The 14,153-nt window shown below is 46.9% G+C and overlaps 1 protein-coding gene and 2 long non-coding RNA genes across 16 annotated transcripts in view; all 3 read right to left on the reverse strand.

Annotated features, from left to right (window-relative positions):
* herc2 (HECT and RLD domain containing E3 ubiquitin protein ligase 2) overlaps positions 1–14,153 on the reverse strand; it is a 190,590-nt gene that overhangs the window by 116,577 nt on the left and 59,860 nt on the right. For 11 of the 14 annotated variants that reach the window (XM_029708353.1, XM_029708347.1, XM_029708355.1 and 8 more), the window contains 11 exons: positions 11,044–11,214; positions 10,690–10,793; positions 10,153–10,303; positions 8,435–8,646; positions 7,201–7,333; positions 6,743–6,870; positions 5,311–5,506; positions 4,852–4,985; positions 3,967–4,143; positions 1,888–2,024; positions 579–730 (listed from right to left, as the gene is read on the reverse strand). In XM_029708353.1, the coding sequence (XP_029564213.1) occupies positions 579–730; positions 1,888–2,024; positions 3,967–4,143; positions 4,852–4,985; positions 5,311–5,506; positions 6,743–6,870; positions 7,201–7,333; positions 8,435–8,646; positions 10,153–10,303; positions 10,690–10,793; positions 11,044–11,214 (1,695 nt within the window). The remainder of the gene's footprint in view (positions 1–578; positions 731–1,887; positions 2,025–3,966; positions 4,144–4,851; positions 4,986–5,310; positions 5,507–6,742; positions 6,871–7,200; positions 7,334–8,434; positions 8,647–10,152; positions 10,304–10,689; positions 10,794–11,043; positions 11,215–14,153) is intronic. The other 3 variants (XM_029708357.1, XM_029708351.1, XM_029708354.1) reach the window with 2 other exon arrangements.
* On the reverse strand, positions 2,141–2,448 carry LOC115158921 (uncharacterized). Its single transcript, XR_003868781.1, has 2 exons — positions 2,292–2,448; positions 2,141–2,250 (listed from the first exon to the last, which is right to left on the reverse strand). It is a non-coding gene; the product is annotated as an uncharacterized LOC115158921 (long non-coding RNA).
* On the reverse strand, positions 2,455–3,945 carry LOC115158922 (uncharacterized). The gene is made up of 2 exons (XR_003868782.1): positions 2,647–3,945; positions 2,455–2,539 (listed from the first exon to the last, which is right to left on the reverse strand). It is a non-coding gene; the product is annotated as an uncharacterized LOC115158922 (long non-coding RNA).

Genomic DNA, 14,153 nt, shown 5'->3' on the forward strand with positions numbered 1-14,153 from the left:
CTATTAAAGGCTGTCAGTAGCCTCTATTAAAGGCTGTCAGTAGCCTCTATTAAAGGCTGTCAGTAACCTCTATTAAAGGCTGTCAGTAGACTCTATTAAAGGCTGTCAGTAGACTCTATTAAAGGCTGTCAGTAGACTCTATTAAAGACTGTCAGTAGACTCTATTAAAGGCTGTCAGTAGACTCTATTAAAGGCTGTCAGTAGCCTCTATTAAAGGCTGTCAGTAGCCTCTATTAAAGGCTGTCAGTAGCCTCTATTAAAGGCTGTCAGTAGCCTCTATTAAAGGCTGTCAGTAGCCTCTATTAAAGGCTGTCAGTAGCCTCTATTAAAGGCTGTCAGTGGACTCTATTAAAGACTGTCAGTAGCCTCTATTAAAGACTGTCAATAGCCTCTATTAAAGGATGTCAGTAGCCTCTATTAAAGGCTGTCAGTAGCCTCTATTAAAGGATGTCAGTAGCCTCTATTAAAGGATGTCAGTAGCCTCTATTAAAGGATGTCAGTAGCCTCTATTAAAGACAGTCAGTAGCCTCTATTAAAGGATGTCAGTAGTCTCTATTAAAGGATGTCAGTAACCTCACCCAGTTTATTGAAGCTGCCGCTGGCTTCCAGCAGAATGTGTCGCAGGTTCTGGATGGACCAGGAGTACAGCTTCCCGAAGGTGACCTCTAACAGCAAGCGGTTGTATGGAGGAATCAGACCAACGTCTTTCAGACAGTCAGACAGAGGCTCCCTGAGGTACACACACACACACACACACACACACACACACACACACACACACACACACACACACACACACACACACACACACACACACAGTTACTAACACACACACACACACACAGTTACTAACACACACAGTTACTAAACACACACACACACACACAGTTACTAACACACACACACAGTTACTAAATACACACACAGTTACTAAACACACACACACACACAGTTACTAACACACACACACAGTTACTAACACACACACACACAGTTACTAACACACACACACACACACACACACAGTTACTAACACACACACACACACAGTTACTAACACACACACACACAGTTACTAACACACACACACACACACACACACACACACACACACACACACACACACACACAGTTACTAACACACACACACACACACAGTTACTAACACACACACACACACACACACAGTTACTAACACACACACACACACAGTTACTAACACACACACACACACACACAGTTACTAATACACACACACACACAGTTACTAATACACACACACACACACACACACACACAGTTACTAACACACACACACACACACACACACACAGTTACTAACACACACACACAGTTAATAACACACACACACACACAGTTACTAACACACACACACACACAGTTACTAACACACACACACACACACACACACACACACACACACACACAGAGTTACTAACACACACACACAGTTACTAACACACACACACACACACACAGTTACTAACACACACACACGCACACAGTTACTAACACACACACACACACACACACACACACACACACACACAGTTACTAACACACACACACACAGTTACTAACACACACACACACACACGCACACAGTTACTAACACACACACACACACACACACACACACAGTTACTAACACACACAGTTACTAACACACACACACAGTTACTAACACACACACACACAGTTACTAACACACACACACACAGTTACTAACACACACACACAGTTACTAACACACATACACACGCGGGGGACACAGAGATGTCCACAGCCACGTCTCAGGAAATCTCCTCAACAGACATTCTATCCAACTCAGAAACGACTGTAAAAAGCAGGGCGCCATGCATGTACCCGATGTTGGTGGCCTCGGGTATGACCCTCTGCCAGCCACACAGCATGGCATACTGGACAGAGGGCAGCAAGAAGCTCTTGGAGGCCAGCTTCAGCATGGTGTCGATGCCCTCCAGCCGTACCTCAGCACGCTCCAACTAGCGGGGGAAATACAACGTGGGCGTTAGATATATATACGCCAAAGCAACGAACCCTGAACCTCCAGCCGTACTCTCAGCACGGTCAATTATATACATAATCCGGCTACCTCATCTTCCTCACTATCCTGCTACCTCAGCTTCTGGCTACCTCATCTTCCTCACCATCTGGCTACCTCATCTTATTCACCATCCGGCTACCTCATCTTCCTCACCATCCGGCTACCTCATCTTCCTCACCATCCGGCTACCTCACCATCCGGCTACCTCATCTTCCTCACCATCCGGCTACCTCACCATCCGGCTACCTCATCTTCCTCACCATCCGGCTACCTCACCATCCGGCTACCTCATCTTCCTCACCATCCGGCTACCTCATCTTCCTCACCATCCGGCTACCTCATCTTCCTCACCATCCGGCTACCTCATCTTCCTCACTATCCTGCTACCTCAGCTTCTGGCTACCTCATCTTCCTCACCATCTGGCTACCTCATCTTATTCACCATCCGGCTACCTCATCTTCCTCACCATCCGGCTACCTCATCTTCCTCACCATCCGGCTACCTCACCATCCGGCTACCTCATCTTCCTCACCATCCGGCTACCTCACCATCCGGCTACCTCATCTTCCTCACCATCCGGCTACCTCATCTTCCTCACCATCCGGCTACCTCACCATCCGGCTACCTCATCTTCCTCACCATCCGGCTACCTCACCATCTGGCTACCTTATCTTCCTCACCATCCGGCTACCTCACCATCTGGCTACCTCATCTTCCTCAACATCCGGCTACCTCATCTTCCTCACCATCCGGCTACCTCATCTTCCTCACCATCCGGCTACCTCATCTTCCTCACCATCCGGCTACCTCACCATCCGGCTACCTCACCATCCGGCTACCTCATCTTCCTCACCATCCGGCTACCTCATCTACCTCACCATCCGGCTACCTCATCATAATCACTATCCGGCTACCTCACCATCTGGCTACCTCATCATAATCACTATCCTGCTACCTCATCATAATCACTATCCTGCTACCTCATCTTCCTCACCATCCTGCTACCTCATCTTCCTCACCATCCTGCTACCTGATCATAATCACTATCCGGCTACCTCATCTTCCTCACCATCTGGCTACCTCATCTTCCTTACCATGTGGCTACCTCATCATAATCACTATCCGGCTACCTCATCATAATCACCATCCTGCTACCTCATCATAATCACCATCCTGCTACCTCATCATAATCACCATCCTGCTACCTCATCATAATCACCATCCTGCTACCTCATCATAATCACCATCCTGCTACCTCATCATAATCACCATCCTGCTACCTCATCATAATCACCATCCGGCTACCTCATCATAATCACCATCCGGCTACCTCATCATAATCACCATCCTGCTACCTCATCATAATCACCATCCTGCTACCTCATCATAATCACCATCCTGCTACCTCATCATAATCACCATCCTGCTACCTCATCATAATCACCATCCGGCTACCTCATCATAATCACCATCCGGCTACCTCATCATAATCACCATCCTGCTACCTCATCATAATCACCATCCGGCTACCTCATCATAATCACCATCCTGCTACCTCATCATAATCACCATCCTGCTACCTCATCATAATCACCATCCTGCTACCTCATCATAATCACCATCCGGCTACCTCATCATAATCACCATCCTGCTACCTCATCATAATCACCATCCGGCTACCTCATCATAATCACTTCTCTCCCCTTTACACAACTGATGCAAAGGATATGGGATTCATTTGGACATAAATCAACATTTGAGATCTGCGAAATTAGATTTGTGAGTGTAATGTCCCTTTAATATTCACCCAGAACGTTCTTCCCCCCGTCTGATACGGACCTACAGAAATACTTGAATGTCCCCGTGTCCCATTCCGTACCTGTTTGAGAAGACACTTCCTCATCTTCTCCACGTCGAGTGGCTCCTCCTTCAGAGCGAACTCTACGATGGTCCCCATGAGGCTGGAGGTAGAGAAGACGCCCTGGACGCTGTGCTTCAGCCACTTAAACTTCTGCACATGAGCTACGGTGTTGAGGAGAGGAGCCAAACGATCCTGCTAATAGACGACACACAGCAATACAAAGGACATGGCAGATCACACCTCTGTTCAGCATGAAGCTGGGGGGAAGACAGGGAGGGGGACAGGGAGAGAGATGGGGACAGGGATAGAGAGGGGGACAGGGAGAGAGAGGGGGACAGGGAGAGAGAGGGGGGACAGGGAGAGAGAGGGGGACGAGGGGGGACAGGGACAGAGAGAGAGAGGGGGGGACAGAGAGAGGGGGACAGGGACAGAGAGAGAGGGACAGGGACAGAGAGAGAGGGGGGACAGGGACAGAGAGAGGGGGGGACAGAGAGAGAGAGAGGGGGACAGAGAGAGAGAGAGAGGGGGGGACAGAGAGAGAGAGGGGGGGACAGAGAGAGAGAGGGGGGGACAGAGAGAGAGAGGGGGGGACAGAGAGAGAGAGGGGGGGACAGAGAGAGAGAGGGGGGGACAGAGAGAGAGAAGGGGGGACAGAGAGAGAGAGGGGGGGACAGAGAAAGAGAGGGGGGGACAGAGAAAGAGAGGGGGGGACAGAGAGAGAGGGGGGGACAGAGAGGGAGAGGGGGGGACAGAGAGAGGGAGAGGGGGGGACAGAGAGAGGGAGAGGGGGGGACAGAGAGAGGGAGAGGGGGGACAGAGAGAGGGAGAGGGGGACAGAGAGAGAGAGAGAGAGGGGGACAGGGACAGAGAGAGAGGAGGGACAGAGAGGGGAGGGACAGGCACCTTGGGTGTCTTGTTGGTGGGTGGTTTTCTGTCTGTAGGGGCGGGGCTTATGGGGACACAGAGCTCCTCCTCATTGGTCCCTTCATTGTGTAGTTTTGTCTCCTCTACGTCTGCCGACTCGGACTTCTTAGGCACTTCAACAACAGACACAGAACATCAACACAGTAGACAGCCAGCAAACCAGCTTAACCCTTTACGTTAATAACACGGGGGAGAAACAGGCCTCGCTGGCCTCCCATCACAACAGGCCTCGCTGGTCTCCCATCACAACGACACAATAAGCCTCGCTGGTCACCCATCACCCATCACGACACAATAAGCCTCGCTGGTCTCCCATCACAACGACACAATAAGCCTCGCTGGTCTCCCATCACCCATCACAACGACACAATAAGCCTCGCTGGTCTCCCATCACCCATCACAACGACACAATAAGCCTCGCTGGTCACCAGTAACTACCTCTCTTCTTCCTGCAGTCTCTGATGAGCTTCTGTGTGATCCTCTTCCAGCGCGGCTGGGCACTGAGCAGCTTCAGCTTGGACACGATGGAGAGATCGCTGCTAACGGCGGGACGCAGCTCGTTGAACAGGAAACGCAGCCTCTCGATGACAGGAGCGCAAACCTCTTTATAACTACGACCTTGTTCCTGGTGGGTCTGGGATACCGAGGATAGAGAGAGAGAGAGAGAGAGACAGAGAGAGACACAGAGAGACAGAGAGAGACAGAGAGAGACAGAGAGAGACAGAGAGACAGAGAGACAGAGAGAGACAGAGAGACAGAGAGACAGAGAGACAGAGAGACAGAGAGACAGAGAGATAGAGAGATAGAGAGATAGAGAGATAGGTACAGTGTCTATCTATCCTCCAAAATACCAAAGTCAGGACCGACCGTCACTAGCCTGGTCACAGATCTCTGCTGTATCGACAACTTCTATGGACCAGAAGGGTTGGATATATACGGCACAAACGGATCTGAGACCAGGCTAACAAGAATCACATTCAATTACTTTTTCTATTTAGGATTAAATGATAGGCAGGTATGAAGGCAGGTATGATAGGCAGGTATGAAGGCAGGTATGAAGGCAGGTATGATAGGCAGGTATGAAGGCAGGTATGATAGGCAGGTATGAAGGCAGGTATGAAGGCAGGTATGATAGGCAGGTATGAAGGCAGGTATGATGGCAGGTATGATAGGCAGGTATGATAGGCAGGTATGAAGGCAGGTATGAAGGCAGGTATGATAGGCAGGTATGAAGGCAGGTATGAAGGCAGGTATGATAGGCAGGTATGATAGGCAGGTATGATAGGCAGGTATGATAGGCAGGTATGACAGGCAGGTATGACAGGCAGGTATGAAGGCAGGTATGAAGGCAGGTATGATAGGCAGGTATGATGGGCAGGTATGAAGGCAGGTATGAAAGGCAGGTATGATAGGCAGGTATGATAGGCAGGTATGAAAGGCAGGTATGAAGGCAGGTATGAAGGCAGGTATGATAGGCAGGTATGAAGGCAGGTATGAAGGCAGGTATGATTGGCAGGTATGATTGGCAGGTATGAAGGCAGGTATGATAGGCAGGTATGAAGGCAGGTATGATAGGCAGGTATGATAGGCAGGTATGATGGGCAGGTATGAAGGCAGGTATGATAGGCAGGTATGAAGGCAGGTATGAAGGCAGGTATGATGGGCAGGTATGAAGGCAGGTATGATAGGCAGGTATGATAGGCAGGTATGATAGGCAGGTATGAAGGCAGGTATGATAGGCAGGTATGATAGGCAGGTATGAAGGCAAGTATGATAGGCAGGTATGATAGGCAGGTATGAAGGCAGGTATGAAGGCAGGTATGATAGGCAGGTATGATAGGCAGGTATGATAGGCAGGTATGAAGAGTACCTTGATTAACGAGCACTTAGCCTGGTAGACCATGCGACACACGTCAATCACCGATCTGGGGATGGTCCTCTGCTTCCCCTGCTCCACGCCCAAGGCACATTGGTTGACGAGCGAAAGGGCGACGTGACCTATGAGAGAGCCAGACGCTGCCGTCAATCACGCCGGAGCAACCAATCAAATCACTTGATGAACTAGAGAACTTCTAAATTACCCCGCTGTTACTGCATAGACAGTACGGAAGTAGAAATGTCTCTATTGCGAACCAAAAGGACAATATTATATATTTCTAACATAACTAGCTAATTCAAAATGGAGTACAGTTCAAAAGACCCCAATGGATCAGTGGTTAGAGGCGTGACAGTGAGGCGTGCGACAGTGAGGCGTGCGACAGTGAGGCGTGCGACAGTGGCGTGCGACAGTGTGGCGTGTGAGCGCAGGGCGGGTGGTTGCTAGGTTACCGAGGTCCTGGTGTTTGAGCAGGCAGCAAAGAAGCAGGCGTCCGACTTCCTCCACGGGGTGCTCCAGGGGGAAGGTAATGGGCGTGATAAGGTGGTACTGTTTACAGCACCGCTCCATTTGGCACAGGAAGTCCTGGAACAGAAAACGACCAAACAGAAGCTCTAAGATGACACATCTAATGGAGGTAGATCGGTGACACACACACGAAGAAGAAACAGGACCGTAAGCCCAGAACTAAAGCTACCAGTGGATACTATCACCACAGGACCGTAAGCCCAGAACTAAAGCTACCAGTGGATACTATCACCACAGGACCGTAAGCCCAGAACTAAAGCTATCAGTAGATACTAATCGCCACAGGACCGTAAGCCCAGAACTAAAGCTACCAGTGGATATTATCACCACAGGACCGTAAGCCCAGAACTAAAGCTACCAGTAGATACTAATCGCCACAGGACCGTAAGCCCAGAACTAAAGCTACCAGTAGATACTAATCGCCACAGGACCGTAAGCCCAGAACTAAAGCTACCAGTGGATACTATCACCACAGGACCGTAAGCCCAGAACTAAAGCTACCAGTGGATACTATCACTACAGGACCGTAAGCCCAGAACTAAAGCTACCAGTGGATACTATCACCACAGGACCGTAAGCCCAGAACTAAAGCTACCAGTGGATACTATCACCACAGGACCGTAAGCCCAGAACTAAAGCTACCAGTGGATATTATCACCACAGGACCGTAAGCCCAGAACTAAAGCTACCAGTGGATATTATCACCACAGGACCGTAAGCCCAGAACTAAAGCTACCAGTGGATATTATCACCACAGGACCGTAAGCCCAGAACTAAAGCTACCAGTGGATACTATCACCACAGGACCGTAAGCCCAGAACTAAAGCTACCAGTGGATACTATCACCACAGGACCGTCCGGCTCCGGGATGGGGTATAACCAGTGTATCAGAAAGCTACGGATAAATTAGATGTATTAAATATATTCACAGCTCCAAATACCAATTTCACATGTATGATTATCACCCTAAACCTGCCTTCCTGGCCCCCTAACCCCTGGCCCCTAACCCCTGACCTCCTAACCCCTGGCCCCCCTAACCCCTGGCCCCCAACCCCTGGCCCGCTGGGCCCCTAACCCCTAGGCCCCTAACCCCCCTAACCCCTGGGCCCCCTAACCCCTGGCCCCCCTAACCCCTGGGCCCCCTAACCCCTGGCCCACCTTCACAGTGTGGTCCTGAGTGGTGTTGTCAGCGATAGCCTGTAAGAAGGGCTGAGCATGGTCGCTGAGGGTGAGCCTGCGGGAATATATCTGCTGAGCCTTATCTGGCGTTCCTGGCGTCCAGCAGTGGTCCTCATCCTTCTCCTCGTTGTAGTTGTAGTGGATCTGACTGGTCTGCAGACCACCTTGGAAGATGGACGACTGCAGCCATTCTGATGAGAGAGAGAGAGAGGTAACTGATCAGATGAATCAAACAGCACGACAGAGTGCTTTCCTAGAAACAGATTAAACCTCGATTGAAAATCTCTCAATCTGAAACCTGTCCACAAAGTTCCATTAAAACTATGGTGATGTACTGACTAGTACATTATCTCTATGGACAACAGGTCAGGGTTACTGACTAGTACATTATCTCTATGGACAACAGGTCAGGGTTACTGACTAGTACATTATCTCATTATCTCTATGGACAACAGGTCAGGGTTACTGACTAGTACATTATCTCCATGGACAACAGGTCAGGGTTACTGACTAGTACATTATCTCATTATCTCTATGGACAACAGGTCAGGGTTACTGACTAGTACATTATCTCCATGGACAACAGGTCAGGGTTACTGACTAGTACATTATCTCATTATCTCTATGGACAACAGGTCAGGGTTACTGACTAGTACATTATCTCCATGGACAACAGGTCAGGGTTACTGACTAGTACATTATCTCATTATCTCTATGGACAACAGGTCAGGGTCACTGACTAGTACATTATCTCCATGGACAACAGGTCAGGGTTACTGACTAGTACATTATCTCATTATCTCTATGGACAACAGGTCAGGGTTACTGACTAGTACATTATCTCTATGGACAACAGGTCAGGGTTACTGACTAGTACATTATCTCATTATCTCTATGGACAACAGGTCAGGGTTACTGACTAGTACATTATCTCTATGGACAACAGGTCAGGGTTACTGACTAGTACATTATCTCATTATCTCTATGGACAACAGGTCAGGGTTACTGACTAGTACATTATCTCTATGGACAACAGGTCAGGGTTACTGACTAGTACATTATCTCATTATCTCTATGGACAACAGGTCAGGGTTACTGACTAGTACATTATCTCTATGGACAACAGGTCAGGGTTACTGACTAGTACATTATCTCCATGGACAACAGGTCAGGGTTACTGACTAGTACATTATCTCATTATCTCCATGGACAACAGGTCAGGGTTACTGACTAGTACATTATCTCTATGGACAACAGGTCAGGGTTACTGACTAGTACATTATCTCTATGGACAACAGGTCAGGGTTACTGACTAGTACATTATCTCTATGGACAACAGGTCAGGGTTACTGACTAGTACATTATCTCATTATCTCTATGGACAACAGGTCAGGGTTACTGACTAGTACATTATCTCCATGGACAACAGGTCAGGGTTACTGACTAGTACATTATCTCATTATCTCTATGGACAACAGGTCAGGGTTACTGACTAGTACATTATCTCTATGGACAACAGGTCAGGGTTACTGACTAGTACATTATCTCCATGGACAACAGGTCAGGGTTACTGACTAGTACATTATCTCATTATCTCTATGGACAACAGGTCAGGGTCACTGACTAGTACATTATCTCTATGGACAACAGGTCAGGGTCAGGCAGGAGTTAGAGTTCAGAGGTCAGGGGTCACTCACTGGCACATTCTATCTCCATGGGTGACAGGGGGGTGCTGTTGGCCAGGTAAGAGGCGTGGAGGCCCAGCAGGAGTCCCAGGTTCCTCTCTGTGTCGATGAGAGGGGAGCACAGGCTGCTCAGGTCTGGGGTGGTCACTGTCTCCTGGTTGGGCTGGAGGACACGGGGAACAGAGAGAGGACACGGGGAACAGAGAGAGAACACGGGGAACAGAGAGAGGACACGGGGAACAGAGAGAGGACACGGGGAACAGAGAGAGGACACGGGGAACAGAGAGAGGACACGGGGAACAGAGAGAGGACACGGGGAACAGAGAGAGGACACGGGGAACAGAGAGATGACACGGGGAACAGATATACCGTAAAAATACTTTTCTGAGACTGCTCCCGAGAATATATTTCCATGTTCAATGCCTGTTCGGGGATTATTCTGAGACTTTTCGAAGACAAATCAAAATCTGTTCCAAGACTAATCAAAGACAAAGAACAACAGTGAGAAGTCTAACAGCTGTGAAGACATAACGATCCATGAATACACACCTCTATGTACTGTCCAACACAGAAAGCCTGCATAGAGACCCTGGTGTCTTCGAACTGCAGGGCTGCTTCCAACGCGACTACAGGGTCGTCTCCTGTAAACTGGGCTATAAAAGGAGAGGTTACGAGGTTACACTACGATACACACTGAAGAATAAATTACATCAGCCAAAAGGAAACGTAATCAAATAAGAATAGAAGGAATAGACTGGTTAAAGCCAACTCTAAACCAGTAAAATGTTCTACAGGTTCAGAAGGACCGCAGTCGATCACAATACATCTACAACAAAACAACAGTCAAAAAAATAAGAGAGATAGTTGGTAGTTCAATGCTTGTGTTTCTCCACTGTTCAATACCCAGGATGCTGTTCCCCGTGAGCGACTGGGCCTGGAAGTCTTTGATGTCGTAGACTTTCCCGTCGATGACGGTCCAGAAGCCGCCATCTTTGTTGTGATTCTCCAGGTCGGCCTTGCGAATGAGACACATCTCCTCGTTGTTCTTAGAGCTCTGCCCTGTGAAGAACGAGCCTGCCGCAGCAGACCCACAACTAGTTACATTCTAACCACAACTAACCACTAACCCACAACTAGTTACATTCTAACCACACCACTAACCACTAACCCACAACTAGTTACATTCTAACCACACCTAACCACTAACCCACAACTAGTTACATTCTAACCACTAACCCACAACTAGTTACATTCTAACCACAACTAACCACTAACCCACAACTAGTTACATTCTAACCACACCACTAACCCACAACTAGTTACATTCTAACCACTAACCCACAACTAGTTACATTCTAACCACAACTAACCACTAACCCACAACTAGTTACATTCTAACCACTAACCACTAATCCACAACTAGTTACATTCTAACCACTAACCACTAATCCACAACTAGTTACATTCTAACCACTAACCCACAACTAGTTACATTCTAACCACACCACCAACCCACAACTAGTTACATTCTAACCACTAACCCACAACTAGTTACATTCTAACCACACCTAACCACTAACCACCAACTAGTTACATTCTAACCACTAACCCACAACTAGTTACATTCTAACCACTAACCCACAACTAGTTACATTCTAACCACACCTAACCACTAACCCACAACTAGTTACATTCTAACCACAACTAACCACTAACCCACAACTAGTTACATTCTAACCACACCTAACCACTAACCCACAACTAGTTACATTCTAACCACACCTAACCACTAACCCACAACTAGTTACATTCTAACCACAACTAACCACTAACCCACAACTAGTTACATTCTAACCACTAACCCACAACTAGTTACATTCTAACCACTAACCCACAACTAGTTACATTCTAACCACTAACCCACAACTAGTTACATTCTAACAACTAACCCACAACTAGTTACATTCTAACCACACAACTAACCACTAACCCACAACTAGTTACATTCTAACCACAACACTAACCCACAACTAGTTACATTCTAACCACACCACTAACCCACAACTAGTTACATTCTAACCACACCACTAACCCACAACTAGTTACATTCTAACCACACCACTAACCCACAACTAGTTACATTCTAACCACTAACCCACAACTAGTTACATTCTAACCACTAACCCACAACTAGTTACATTCTAACCACTAACCCACAACTAGTTACATTCTAACCACACCACTAGCCCACAACTAGTTACATTCTAACCACTAACCCACAACTAGTTACATTCTAACCACACCACTAACCACTAAACCACAACTAGTTACATTCTAACCACAACTAACCACTAACCCACAACTAGTTACATTCTAACCACACCACTAACCCACAACTAGTTACATTCTAACCACTAACCCACAACTAGTTGCATTCTAACCACTAACCCACAACTAGTTACATTCTAACCACTAACCCACAACACCACTAACCACTAACCCACAACTAGTTACATTCTAACCACAACTAACCACTAACCCACAACTAGTTACATTCTAACCACACCACTAACCCACAACTAGTTACATTCTAACCACTAACCCACAACTAGTTGCATTCTAACCACTAACCCACAACTAGTTACATTCTAACCACACCACTAACCACTAACCCACAACTAGTTACATTCTAACCACTAACCCACAACTAGTTACATTCTAACCACAACTAACCACTAACCCACAACTAGTTACATTCTAACCACACCACTAACCCACAACTAGTTACATTCTAACCACTAACCCACAACTAGTTACATTCTAACCACAACTAACCACTAACCCACAACTAGTTACATTCTAACCACTAACCACTAATCCACAACTAGTTACATTCTAACCACTAACCCACAACTAGTTACATTCTAACCACTAACCCACAACTAGTTACATTCTAACCACACCACCAACCCACAACTAGTTACATTCTAACCACTAACCCACAACTAGTTACATTCTAACCACACCTAACCACTAACCCACAACTAGTTACATTCTAACCACTAACCCACAACTAGTTACATTCTAACCACTAACCCACAACTAGTTACATTCTAACCACACCTAACCACTAACCCACAACTAGTTACATTCTAACCACAACTAACCACTAACCCACAACTAGTTACATTCTAACCACACCTAACCACTAACCCACAACTAGTTACATTCTAACCACACCTAACCACTAACCCACAACTAGTTACATTCTAACCACAACTAACCACTAACCCACAACTAGTTACATTCTAACCACTAACCCACAACTAGTTACATTCTAACCACTAACCCACAACTAGTTACATTCTAACCACTAACCCACAACTAGTTACATTCTAACCACTAACCCACAACTAGTTACATTCTAACCACAACTAACCACTAAGCCACAACTAGTTACATTCTAACCACTAACCACTAATCCACAACTAGTTAGATTCTAACCACTAACCCACAACTAGTTACATTCTAACCACTAACCCACAACTAGTTACATTCTAACCACTAACCCACAACTAGTTACATTCTAACCACACCACCAACCCACAACTAGTTACATTCTAACCACTAACCCACAACTAGTTACATTCTAACCACACCTAACCACTAACCCACAACTAGTTACATTCTAACCACAACTAACCACTAACCCACAACTAGTTACATTCTAACCACACCTAACCACTAACCCACAACTAGTTACATTCTAACCACACCTAACCACTAACCCACACTAGTACATTCTAACCACAACTAACCACTAACCCACAACTAGTTACATTCTAACCACTAACCCACAACTAGTTACATTCTAACCACTAACCCACAACTAGTTACATTCTAACCACTAACCCACAACTAGTTACATTCTAACCACACAACTAACCACTAACCCACAACTAGTTACATTCTAACCACACCACTAACCCACAACTAGTTACATTCTAACCACA

The sequence above is a fragment of the Salmo trutta genome, chromosome 22 (genome assembly GCF_901001165.1).
Source record: "Salmo trutta chromosome 22, fSalTru1.1, whole genome shotgun sequence".
NCBI classification, from domain to species: Eukaryota; Metazoa; Chordata; class Actinopteri; order Salmoniformes; family Salmonidae; genus Salmo; species Salmo trutta.